The sequence below is a fragment of the Humulus lupulus genome, chromosome 2 (genome assembly GCF_963169125.1).
Source record: "Humulus lupulus chromosome 2, drHumLupu1.1, whole genome shotgun sequence".
NCBI classification, from domain to species: domain Eukaryota; kingdom Viridiplantae; phylum Streptophyta; class Magnoliopsida; order Rosales; family Cannabaceae; genus Humulus; species Humulus lupulus.
Genome location: NC_084794.1, coordinates 99,939,439 through 99,953,086, shown reverse-complemented (window position 1 = coordinate 99,953,086; position 13,648 = coordinate 99,939,439). Strand labels below are relative to the sequence as shown.

Genomic DNA, 13,648 nt, shown 5'->3' with positions numbered 1-13,648 from the left:
TATTTATTAAGGAGACTTTAATATAGTAGTATATGTATATTAGTTTTTATTTTAAAATTATATTAATTTTTAAATTTTTTTACATGTTATTGGTATATTATTTTCCAACTAGTATATCTTTTAGGTTTTTTTAAAGTTTTATGGAGCACTTGGCATCTTCCCATAGCAGAGTACGAGATCAGAGTTTCGTCCTGAGTATACAATCTAAATCTAATGGTGACACCCTTTTGATCAATACGATTACTTTTTAGTTCCTTTTCTATATATTTTTCAATCAGTAAAATTATTGGGAGATTTATTTGGTCATTTTATTTCTATTGTTGGGATTAAAATCCCTTCGGTTGCTTATTTTTACTTCTTATAGTATGGTTTTTTATTTAGGATATTAGCAGCTATAATACTTAATTTTTCTCAAATGTTACACTTTAATACCTAAATCTTCTTTTTGGAGGTAATAATACATAAATTTATAATTTTGGTGTAACCGTTAGTACTCACCGTTAACTATTTGTTAAGTAACCACATGACACGTTTTTATTAGTCTAATTGGCGGTGATAATATCTAAATCTTTTCAAAAGTTACACTTTAATACCAAATTTTTTTGCGGTAATAATACATAAATCTACAATTTTAGTGCAACCGTTAGTACTCACCACAACTGCTAACAAGTCTATTGTCTAATTTTCCAAAAGTATCCCTGATCCATGTTCATTGTTGTTGACGCGGTTCTTCGCCAACAGATAATTATACGAATAAACATGATGAATTAGTGCTAATTAGTGAGCCGTAATAGGAAAATAGTTTACTTCTAGACTTGGGAAATTAATAACATGGGAAGGTGATCACTCCTTTCCTTTTTAGGTGGTTCGAAGGTTAAAATCCCTCTAGTCCACCAGTCGATATTATTGATATCTCTTGACTATTCCTTACAGAGTGTTTCTTTACAAAAAATATGCCAACCCCTTGCAATGCCCAGGGTCTCGATATTTATAGGGAGAGGATACCTGAGTTGGCAAAGGGGGTCATCCCGTGATCTCTTTACCCTTCACGTCATCTCTGTGATACTGATGATTAATTCCTAAAACCTGACAGTGAAGTGTGGTCTAATCAATAGGTAAGGAGGGATAATGGGCCGCATGGCCCAAACCAGTCATGGGATGTCTGAATACGCACGTTTATACTGCGTGCCCGAGAATTCAGGAATGGAATAGACACGTGATGTCTGATATATGCACGTTTACATTGCGTGGCTATCTTCACAAGGGTTTGGGTGTCAGACTAGCACCGCATCACGAGCTTGATGCAGCGCCAGCTCGTGACATCCATACCGCTGACCCGCTGCCTTTGAGTGAACTGCTAACTCTCTAATCAGCTCAGACTGGACAGGTGGAAACCCGTAATAACAGCTCCGGGCGGACAATTTACACGTGGCGGACCGAATTAGGCCATTTTCCAGCTCGCGGATATTTAGGGCGTACAATTGTATGTCCAATAAGGTTGCTCATAGGTTGAGAGTGCATGCTCTTAGGGTGGATGTTGAACTTATTTGGCTAGAAGATTTCCTTTATTTTCTTCAAGTTGTTTAGCCTTATAGGTTGTATGACATTATGTATTTTTTCAATAAATAAATTTCATTGCAACAAAATAATAAAAAAAAAAGAATCCCATAACTTTTGATTTTCAAATGGCACATTCCCATAAAATTGAGAAGAAAGTTAATTGTTCATAGAGTAATGATATGTGCACCACAATTATGCACAAAAACATTACACTAACTTATTTGACAGTTTTATTTAATCAATCAAATTTATTTCAGGCATGAACCAGTATTTTAAAAGCTGTCACATCAGTTGATATAATATTTTGTTGCATGATTTTGATGCACATATCAGTTACAAAAAAAATCATGTACTTGAAAACTTTCTTTTATTATTATTAAATACCATTTTGGCCCCTATATTTTTTCTGAATACGCAATTGGCCCATGTGTTTTGTTAAATGACAATTCAGACCATGTGTTTTACAAAATGAATCAAATTGTATCCTAAACCCGATTTCGGTCAAAATAATTTTAACTAGAAGATCAATTCTTGGGTCGTTGGTGATGCGATGGGTTCAGAGAAGTGAAGAAGCTGGTCGAGGAGCTGAGAAAGAAATATTATATTTGAACATATTTTGACCAAAATCTGGTCTATATACTATTTTGATCAATTTTGTAAACATACAAAGTCTTGATTGTAATTTAACAAATATAGGGTTGATCGCGTATTTAGGAAAAATACTAAGAATAAAATAGTATTTTCCCATTATTATTATTATTATTATTATTATTTGTGTTTAAGCTATTTTCCTATAGTTGGTGAAGTTGACCCCACTCTGCAAATTAGACCGTTTACAAAATCTCCTTAAATTTTTAGCCACATTTATAAATATTTGAATATGAGTAATGATATGTACACCCAAAATATGCACCTAAACATTATACACATCGACGTGATAATTTAGTCTAGTCAATTAAATTTATCAAAACTAGGACTCACTGTTTTAAAAAGTTGAGCTACGTCATTGTGTGTAATGTTTGAATGCATATTTTGGGTACACATATCATTACTATGAATATATAACTAGTTTTTTTTAGGGTTTATGCCTTTTTAGACCCTGTATTTTTCCCCATTACCTGTTTGGACCCTGTGTTTTGACAAATTACTTTTTGGACCCTATGTTTTGTAAAATTGTTAAAATAGAACTCTAAACTTAATTTTGATGAAGAAAAAATTGAATATAACAAACACAGTTTTTAAGCAGAATGATTTTATTTTTGTTCTGAATTGTTAGTTTGGTAAATTATTTGTGATTTTAGTTGAGAAAACATTGACCAAAATCGGGTCTAGGGTTCTATTTTAACCATTTTACAAAATATAGGGTCCAAAAAGTAATTTGTCAAAACATAAGGTCCAAACAAGTAATGGAAAAAAACACAGGGTCCAAAAATGTATAAACCCTAACAAACTTCCAATTATACCCTTACTTAAACCATGAAATGAGCTTTTGGAGTGTAATAAAAAGAGGATAGTTTGGTAAGTTTACTCTAAAAGTGGGTAAAAATTAATTAAATAAATTTTGTAACTATTTTTAATTAACTAATATTAAAAATGGGCAGTTATCAAGTTTTACAAGTTGACCCAGTCCAGTAGTCCACGTTAACAATGTTAAAAAATATTGCAAATTACACAGAGTGTCCAACTTTAGAGTTACTTTTTAAAAAAATTAATTTTATACTTAATATTTATTTAAATCTACCAACTATACCTTTCAATTATACTTAAATTATATGTGAATAAGATTATATGTGAATAAGCAAAGGTGCTATATGATTATAATAATAGGTATATTTATTTAATGGTCAATTTTAATTAACTAATCGTAAAACTAGATAATTATCAAGGAATCCCTAAAAAAACAAGATCAGGCCCAATAAGACGTGGAAGCCTAGCTACGGCGGCTCCATATATAGGTCTTATGGAAAAGCGCACACTCTCTTCCACTGCCTTCCTCAAGATTCAAGAACACAACACACAGAGACTCGTAGTCGTTGAAGCTTAAGGGGAGATAGAGAGTGATGTCGTCTCGACGAGGAGACGAGGAAGACGAGGAACAACTTCGTCAGAGAAAGCTCGAGGAAGCCCTTGAAATCAAGTCCTTAAGGCGTATCGTTAGCGCTTACCTCAAGTACTGCACTTTCTCATCCTCAGTCCCTCGTCTCATCTCTTCTTATTCCTGGTTTAGAATTTGTTTGAATGGTTGCCTAGCTCTGCAACTTCAAAATCCCTCCCAAGGATTCTTCTCTGATGAAACTTAATTAATATATATGTGTATGTTCTTTAGTAATTTTGATCGAAATACTCAATGGTCGTAGATGAGATTCAATTGACCTAAGTGAAAAGATATATACTTTAGAAAATGCAATGGGAAATTGATCTGCTGCCACAGTTATGGTGACAGCAATGGTAGTATGTCCCTTGAATGTGTCCTCGAATTCTTTATATCCCTAAAGTTTTTACTTTTCCAGCATTTGGCTCTTTGATTTCGTTGCTTTAGAAACTCTTTTGGTCTCCAATAAAATCTATAAAATATTTGAGAAAAAGGAGAAGCTATGTATGCTCAAATAGAGTAGAGTTGCTCTGTATGTATCTCATACATATAGTTTGTTTCTTTCGTGTACAGCTATCCAGATGCTGCAGATGAGGATGTCAGACGATACGAAAGATCTTTTAAGAAGCTTCCACCTCCCCATCAGGTATTTAACTATGTTCCCAGTTTCAACTGGAATTTTGAGAGTTGATATTGGACCATTTAAGTAAAACTATATCGTCCTGTTTAGTGAGGAGTAACAATTTCATTGAAAAATAAAATTGATAAGAATGTGATAACTTTGAGACATACATGTTGACATTGTCCTACTATGCGGTACCACCTCCAGTATTGATAATAACATTAGTATACATTTTAGTAGATTGGGAAAAGTATTATCTTTTTGGTTGTTATTGGCTGCATTCGATACCATATCTTGCCTCTATAGTCCACACTTGATAATCTGTAGTTTGTGATGAAATATGTTAGCAGATGCAGTTTTCTTAGTGAAATATTATGTTTGTTGCTTTGATACCAGACGAGTGGATGATAAAAAATTCACGTCTTCATTAGTTTTAACAAACTATTATGAAACTAATGAAAGAAGCGCAATTGTGTTTTTGTTGCATGATTTTGCAGGCTTTGTTATCCCACTATCCTAAGAAGTTTCAAGAATTAAGGCGGTAACTATTATCACCATGTGTTTCTTTCTATTTTAATATTTGTGATTTAGTAATCATCAACTAATTGGGCTACTAGAAAAGGAAGCTTTGTTGCCATGAATTTCTCTCTAGTTCATTAGGTATTTTATTGTTTTTAGTATCCTAATTTTGTGAGTTTTCAACTTAATAGGGCACAGTATTCTTTAGATAATTAGAGCTGATTATAGGGTAAATTAGCATTTTTAGGAGATCAGATTTTTATAAATATTGTACAAATTATAAAATGTTATGTAGTGATATATTCCGCTATGCTATTGAAGCTCTTATTCCAACTTAGGGTTTTGGTATCAGGGTTAGTACGTTCAACCTTAATTGATGCATTGTGCTAAAATAGATTCTCGCTCCTATTACCCAACCATGCTATTGAAGTATGTCTAAGAATTTAATTTTACCATTGACCAGACCAATATTGCTGCCAACCCAGATTCCGATTACACTTCAGTCAACATTCATTGGGAGAGTATCATAATTTGCAAGACCCTTTTTGGTCACAACACAATTACCTGGATTGGTCAATGCAGGTGAAGACATTTCTACAGGGCATAGGAAATTTCAGTGACTAAATTAAATCTCCACTGGACTTTTGCTAGAACGCATCACTAATTTTAGGCATCTTATGTTGTTGCTGGATTCATGCTATGCTTATGTTGTTTGTAATGGTACGTGTGTTGATTAATTTGGAGGCCACCAAAATTCTATATAACCTCTAGACATTTGTCATGTTGTTTGTTGGGTAAGAATAGGGGAGTCCCCATGCAAATCTGACATAAGCTAAAAATAAGATACAAGCTCTAATTGATTGGGCCTTTCTTTGCAGGTGTATTTCTGCAAATTCTTATTTCATATTTAGTATGCTTCAGGTTAGTTCAAAGTCACCTTAATCATCATTTGTTTGTGTATTTTTTGCTTTTGTTTTGGTCTATAAAGTATGGGTGTAGCGTGATGTTACTTGTTATTGAAGCACAAGCACTTTGTCCCTTCTCTCAGCCTTCCCAGGCTATATGAACACATCTTTAAAATATTATCTTCCAAGATATCTTGAATAATTTACTTTTTGTTTTAACTAATTAATTACTTGACAGGCATTTGAACCTCCACTTGATATGAGCCAGGACATAGAAGATTGCGAAAACCCTCCTCTTGAAGATGACCCAAATAATCATGATTTCTCTGAAAAGAGGGCTGCTTGCTGCAGTCATTCTACTTCCACAAGTGGAAGAACTTGTTTCTCCCAATTAAGTAAAGCCTGTTGTGAGGAAGGGAGCAATCTATGCAACTCAAAAGGAGTCATTGCCATTAAGGTTCATTTAATAGTTTTCCTCGTATATATATATATTTATATGGATAGATAGATAGATAAGAGCTTAATATATGGCTCGTACTTGTTCATTTTATGTCCTTTTCATTTAGAAATTTGACCTCTGTAGATAACAACAGGAGGTTGAAAATGAAGGTTGCAGTGAATCCTGTACTGGATGCGGAAGTCCAGGCTTGGAATGTAACAAAGAGTTAGGAACTTGCTGTGGAAATGATGCCATGGATTCAAAGGGAAATGTATGTACTTTTGGTCACTTTATGCTGCAATCTCATAGCTATTCAATCCTTATGTTCCATGTATCTTTGGAAAATTATGAAATTATTTTATAGAGTATACATTTTATATGTCCTCCAATTCAAAATTCTTGGCATTTTTTCGTCTAGTATTTATAATTTGTAGATCACAAATCATTCTCCAATTTTCTTTGAACTTTGTATAATATTTGAATCTTTCAAAAAGTCTACTACCTTGGGGCTTGTATGTTAGAATGCATGTGTATTCATTCCCCTCTTGTTTTTGGGAGAAATATAAACTTTACTTTTGATCGATAACTTAGAAATCTAAATAACTTTTACCTACATAATTTCTACATAGTAGTAGCCACAAATAGGAAAAGGTTATATCTATGTCTCTAAGTGTTGACTGTTGACCAACAAAAATGGCACAGTTGCTCTCTTTTCTTTGCTCCTCCTTCCGAGAACAACTCAATTATTTCATTTGTTCATTTTGTTCAATTAATAAAATTTTCCTCTTAATGAAGAAAATATCTTATATTATTTAAATTTTATCTTGCTTCAAAATCCCAGGCATCTTTATCAAATCATGAGTGGTTGGACCCATCTTTTCAGTTTGACGTCCCTTTAGTTGATGTTGACAAGGTATATTGATCTCTATTAATTCTACAATACTTTTCTATATCGGCAGCTTTTCTTTTTTGGACTTAAAATCTTTGTTGTGCACATATAGGTATGATGGTTTCTCATGCTCTTTATACAATGTAGCTAGTTGTGTCCACGAGTTACAATACTTTTCTATATCGGCAGCTTTTCTTTTTTGGACTTAAAATCTTTGTTGTGAACTTATGGGTATGATGGTTTCTCACGCTCTTTATACAATGTAGCTAGTTGTGTCCATGAGTTACAAGTTTGAATAAAAATGAGCCAGTGCTGTGTTGGAGAACTTTTTATTTCAGCTACTAACCATAGCCTTGAGGTCAAGTTGGGGAAATACAAGATTATTTGGCTGGTATTGTTTTTTTTGTTCAGAACAGAATGACAAAAGGTTCATATTGCTTAAATACTTGTGGTCTTAGTTAAGGAACTTTATGTTACTTTATTTATATTGTTCAAAAGTAATCAACAGATTGTGTTAAGTACAGAATCACTTGACTTGACACTTATCCATTGGATGAAAGGGAAAGAGTTGGCAAATGATAGCTTCATACAAAGGTTTTGTTTGAACCAATTCAAACAAAGGGAGCATGCAAATGAACAATAGGCTACATATTGGAAGTTGTTTTATTACTATTCTAACACACTCTCTTTAGGAGTGTGAACAGTTAGGAGAGAGAAGTTAACAAGAGTAATAGAGGCTTATTGGATGGGAGAGAGAAGTTAACAAGAGTAATAGAGGCTTATTGGATGGATGTACCAATTTAAACAAAGGGAGCATGCAAATGAAGTAATGAACAATATGCTCTGTATTGGGGGTAGTTTGACTATTATATTCTGACACTCTCTGTAAGGAGTATGAACTGTTATGGGAGAGAAGTGAAATGAAAGTAGTAGGGGCTTATTGGATGGATTTGGGTAAGGGAGCATGCAAATGAACAATAGGCTCTATATTGGAAGTTGTTTTGCTATTATATTCTCACACTCTATTTAGGAGTGTGATCCATGAGGAGAGAGAAGTGAAATGAGAGTAGTAGGGGCCTGTTGGATTTATTTGGGAAAACCAAACACAGAAGGGAGTAGTCTCCTCCCTCTGGAGGTAACATACTTCTCTTTTCTTCCTACTTTCCTCGAACAAAGCTTACGTGTTGACCTGAACCAAACAAAGCACCCGTCCGATGAAGGCCAATTCAAATAATGGGGAAACACCAAAAAGTCAATAGGTCCAGCAAGTCACCAATAGGCTGTATGACAAACATTGGGAAATTAAACTTCTTTGTCCACAAATTTTTGTTTTGTCATTATTTACTTATTTACTTTTGCCTTGCTGTTAAGTTTGTTATCTTTTTCTTTTGTCTTCTCAGGTTCGCTGTATTATACGGAATATAGTCAGAGATTGGGCAGAAGAGGTACTGTATCTGTTGTCATGGTTTTTAGATTCTGATTTATTTACGCATCCTAGGTCTGTTCCTTATACAATATCTGATACAGGGACAAAAAGAACGCGATCAGTGCTACAAGCCTATCCTTGAAGAGCTTGATATCCTATTCCCTAATCGCTCTAAGGAAAGGTATGTTTGTTTCTAATGTTGTTTTTATTCCCTCATGTCATTTCTTGCATGCACTTGATAGTTGCTTCCTGTTATGTTGACAGTTATGCCAGTGGAGTTGTGTTTTATCTACTTATTTACTATAAATATCGAATATGTTTTGACAGCCCTCCAGCCTGTTTAGTTCCTGGTGCTGGACTTGGACGATTAGCTTTAGAGATCTCTCGTCTAGGTATGCATGAGCGATTAGATTGTCATACTTTCTACCATAAATTGTGATCTTACTCAGTGCCTACTGTCTCAAATGATCAAACAGGTTTCATAAGCCAGGGAAATGAATTTTCGTACTACATGATGATATGCTCGAGTTTTATTCTTAATAAGTAAGAATCTGATTTTTCCAGATCTACATGATTTCTCAAGCCATGGTGTATCTATTCTGAGTTTCTGTATCATTGATGAAAGTATCTATTTGAGTTTCCGTATCATTGATGGAAAGGCTATGCTTGGTGTATGCAGTACTGAAAATGCAGGAGAGTGGAAAATTTATCCTTGGATTCACAGCAACTGTAATTCACTTTTAGACAGCGATCAACTTCGTCCTGTTTCAATACCAGATATCCATCCGGCTAGGTATTCTTAGTCTTCTGAGGTTTCTCCTCAATGTTTAATATTTGATGACCTTTTATGGCCTTGTTTCTAGTATTTCTCGCTTCAACAGCATCTGTGAAATATTACAATGAAGTTTCTGATTATCACATTTACAGAAATCAGAATATGGATACTACCTCTTACTATCCTAAGCAGGGGAGAAGGAAATAGTTCCATCTAAGGAGAAAATAATAAACCTGCTTATTACATCTTAAAAACAGTTTTTTCCCTTCAAACAAGAGACTGTTGCTACAATGAATGTCTTGTGAAAAACAAACAATTAGTGTTCTCTTACCTAACAGTTTCAAACAATTGTTTAACTGGCTAAAGAACGTTATTCCAGAAAGTTAATATTCATATTACAGCTAATTTCTTTGTGATAAACTTTCTCATACTTTTGGAGTGTGTTGTTTTATCATTTTGTTTCTTTGAAATAATAATCCATGTTCTTGCATTTTGAAGTAGTGCTGGAATTACTGAAGGCTTTTCCATGTGTGGTGGTGACTTTGTTGAAGTTTACAATGATCCAAGCCAAGTTGGTATGTGTGTCTTATCCATACATGTTTGTCTGTCTATATTTTGTAGTCAAACATATGACTAAATATTTCTTTCACATTTTCTGGCTTGTTTTGTTTTTATTTTAGAAATGTTAAGTCATTTGTATGTCAAAAATGGGTTAATGAATCTGGATGTACCATCATGCTAAAAGTGCATCATATGACTAATGCTGAAGCATGGCTGTTTTGAACTGTTGAGATCTTCATTTAGCAATTCACTAGAACTTAAATCAAACAAAATGTACAGGATAATTAAAACAATTTTGTTTTCTAATCTATGATTCATACGACCTCTTGGTTTCATAGAAATCAATCTACAGTAAAAATAAAATCGGCTTGGTTCTCTGGACACGAGTTCTATTATAGTATTTGTTGGATGAATGTTTATTATAATAAAATCATGTTTCCTTGGCAATTCAACCAATACAATTTTTAAGCATTCCAGCTTATAAGTTACCTGATTTTTTATAGTTTGAAGAAACAAGTACACATCTGCACTAGTGCAGATATATATTAATTTCTACCATGTCTCCTTTGATCACAGAGAGTAATCTATGGGCTTTGCAGGTATTTGGGATGCGGTTGTGACTTGTTTTTTTATTGATACTGCGCACAACATCGTTGAATACATTGAAATCATCTCTAAAATCCTGAAAGATGGTGGAGTAAGTTCCTAACCATGATTGTTCTGGCAACATTTTCTTTTTCTTTCTTTTTCCATATTTCTCATAGCCTATTATTTAATCTTGAGTTGATGACAGATTTGGATAAATTTGGGTCCCCTACTGTATCACTTTGCAGATATGTATGGTCAAGAAGATGTGAGTATCTCTTTTGCTAAGTAGATCAGGTTTCACACTTTACTAAAGTAGAATTTTGTCTAAGTTTTCATTATTGTTAGGGAATGTCCGTTGAACTGAGTTTGGAAGATGTGAAGAAGGTCGCCTTGCATTATGGATTCCATTTTGAGGTAAAAATTGTTCTATAGATTGTGTCTTCCTGAGTAATTTTCCATGAATTGTAAGAATTTGGCATTGTTTCCTTCTACAGAAGGAAAAGACGATAGAGACAACCTACACAACAAATTCCAGGTCAATGATGCAAGTAAGCTTTCCTCTACATTCTCTACTATTCACAGTAAAAATTACATGAATGTATATATTGCCTCACCCACCAGGGCAGGTTTCAGATTTTCATTTATAGGATTGCAATTCACCCTTTGATCTTATCTGGGTCAATGGTATTCAGAACAGTTGGATGAGAAGCAACAAATCATTGAATAAGTATGAAGTAGTCGAGTTTAAGTTTGATTTTTTCTAAACTTGGGTTAAAGGATTATAGTTTTAATAGCTTCTCTTTCTCATTCATTCATGTATTTACTTGCACATCTATGAAACAAGTTTTAGTGAATCCTTGACATGAGGGTTAATATTTTATTCTTTTGATTCATCTCCCAAGCTTTTCCCTTTACTCTTATACTCATTACAGAGATTAGTAAACACTCCCTGAATACCAAGTAAATGAAGTTTTTCTTGGGCAAAAAAGGGTACAGACAAACGGGGCCAACATGCAAGATGATTTACATTTAGTTCACAATATTTATTGGCAATAAGCATGTGGTAGTAGGTATTTGATGAACGAAGTCATGGAAGTATATGAATCTTTGTTAATCCAAGCCATTTAAAGCCATTATTTTCTTTGCAGAATCGGTACTTTGCTGCATTTTGGACAGCAAGAAAGAAATCTGCGACGGCCGGAGAACATTCGCCTGAATAAGTTGTTGTCAATCCTCACATGGCTTTGTTCTATATTATTCTCAAGATCTTACATAAATATAATGTACGATCCTCATTGAGATACAAAAAAAGGTTATTCATTTGTAGTATGGGTTTTTAAAAGACGGAAAAGAAAGAGACATGCCAAGTTATTTATTTATTTATATGTAGATACTATGAAAGCATTTATTATTTTTATGGCTTCCGTCAAATATACACTAGTAGAGATTCATAAAGATATTTTTGACAGGTTTGGCATATCATTGAATTAAAACCTTTCATCAATTGAGCCAATGCATTTATTTATTTAGGGTCTCTAGGGCCATCGATAAAGTTTCTTACACTACATTACCACAACAAGTGGGATGCCATTAAAATATAATACCTTAAGATAAATGAGCTGTAGGGCGAATGAAGCTTTGATCGAATAATTCTCACTTTTTTTCAAAAAAATAAATAAAGATTCTTAAGACTTTTTCAAATCGAAAGCCTTTATTCACTTATGTCATCTGTTTGTTTTTTGTGAATCTATTTTAAATAGATGATATGAATATATTTTTTCAAATACTCCGAAAAAGTTATTCCAGAAAACTTTCAAACCCATTTATATGCCAATTTTATGTTCTTGTATCGTGATTTTTTTCTGTCTGAAATGTAAGAGTGACGCTATCAGTCCCCAGAAGAAATTCCAGGTAAGAATTGGACATATATAACTATTTTTGAACAAGCTATCCGTTTGGAAAAGGAAATAAAAAAGAGAAATTTACACTCCTCGTTAAAGTAAAAATACAGTATGTTTTGTTTCACGATACGTCTCTCTCTCTCTCCTAATTGTTTTTATAGGTCTCTTATATACTCTTTTTCCCTTAATTTTAAAAATCATTTCCGATCATACTGCTAGTCGGTTGAGCTCAAGAGTGGTACCATTATGATCTACTCTTCAATGTGATCATTTTGATATGTGGAAAATATATGTTTTTTCGCCGTCACTGGTAGGGTTGTACAAAATTTTTTGAAACCCGCCCAAACCAACCTGAAAAAACCGACAAAAAATGCAACCTGAAAAACTCGACCTTTATTTCAAACCGTCTAATATTATATTGGACGAGTTGAAATTTTTGACAACCCGCCTAATTAAGAATTCGTCTATTTTTTTAAAATTTTTTTTATTTTATTTAATTATTAATTATACATATATAAAATTAAATTCAAATTATTTTTTTTTATAAAAAAACCATATATTTTAAAATAACAATTATTTTAGTTACAAATACACACTAAATTAGAGAAAATAATAAATAAAATTAGTGAAAATGATTTTCTTATAATTTTTTTTAAAGTTTCGGTGAACCGATGGTTGAGTTGAACTTCAATTTTTTTTTAAATTGGGTGGTTTACATGTTGAAAAGTACCAACCCGATTACAAGTTTGAGTTTGTCAAAAATCTACCCAAACCGACCAATGAACACCCCTATTCGTCGGAGAATATGACCATAATAAAAAACAACCTTTTAGTTTATTTTTAATATTATGTTGACTAAAACCTTACTAAATTTTAAATTTAAACAAAATTTAATATACTAAAATTTATATTCTTATTTTATATTTAAAAGATATCATATGATATTTTAAATAACTTTTTTTAAAATAGATTTTTTAGGATATTGTTTGCTAACGTTTAAATAGAACATAAAAAAATTATTTTTGATAACTCACTAAGTTTGTTAGTTACTTTAAATTGTGACATACTAAAAAATTTAGTTATATATCAAAAGGTAACAAATTGGTAACTTAAATGATTTATAAAAAGTAACGAAAATGTAGCTTTTACAAATAATTATGCAGTATATTAAATAATATTATTTTTTAATAAGTTATTCGTGATAACTTAAAATTATAGGAGTAACTTTTTATATTATATGATAACTAATTAGTTTTTAAGATAGATTTGAAGGTAACGTAAAAATATTAATAATAAAACATGTAAATTGCATAAGTGACTAAAAATATTTATTAATAGTTTTCATTTAAAAGTTATCGTGTAGTATACTAA

The 13,648-nt window shown here is 32.6% G+C and overlaps 1 protein-coding gene across 4 annotated transcripts; it reads left to right on the top strand.

Moving 5' to 3' along the window:
- The first annotated feature begins 3,516 nt into the window (after positions 1-3,516).
- LOC133818284 (uncharacterized) lies at positions 3,517-11,853 on the top strand. Of its 4 annotated transcripts, none has more exons than XM_062251062.1 (18): positions 3,517-3,730; positions 4,226-4,298; positions 4,772-4,815; positions 5,672-5,714; positions 5,937-6,155; positions 6,292-6,408; positions 6,979-7,050; positions 8,427-8,471; positions 8,554-8,633; positions 8,780-8,844; positions 8,929-8,995; positions 9,132-9,245; positions 9,726-9,802; positions 10,388-10,485; positions 10,582-10,641; positions 10,722-10,790; positions 10,871-10,924; positions 11,525-11,853. In XM_062251062.1, exons 1-18 carry the CDS (start codon positions 3,621-3,623, stop codon positions 11,594-11,596), a joined length of 1,479 nt encoding a protein of 492 aa, XP_062107046.1. In that variant the 5' UTR covers positions 3,517-3,620; the 3' UTR covers positions 11,597-11,853. The 4 variants fall into 4 exon arrangements, with proteins under 4 accessions (XP_062107046.1, XP_062107047.1, XP_062107048.1 ...); XM_062251063.1 differs by having other exon boundaries at positions 3,518-3,730; positions 9,729-9,802; XM_062251064.1 differs by lacking the exon at positions 3,517-3,730 and adding an exon at positions 5,257-5,375.
- Positions 11,854-13,648: the final 1,795 nt, after the last annotated feature.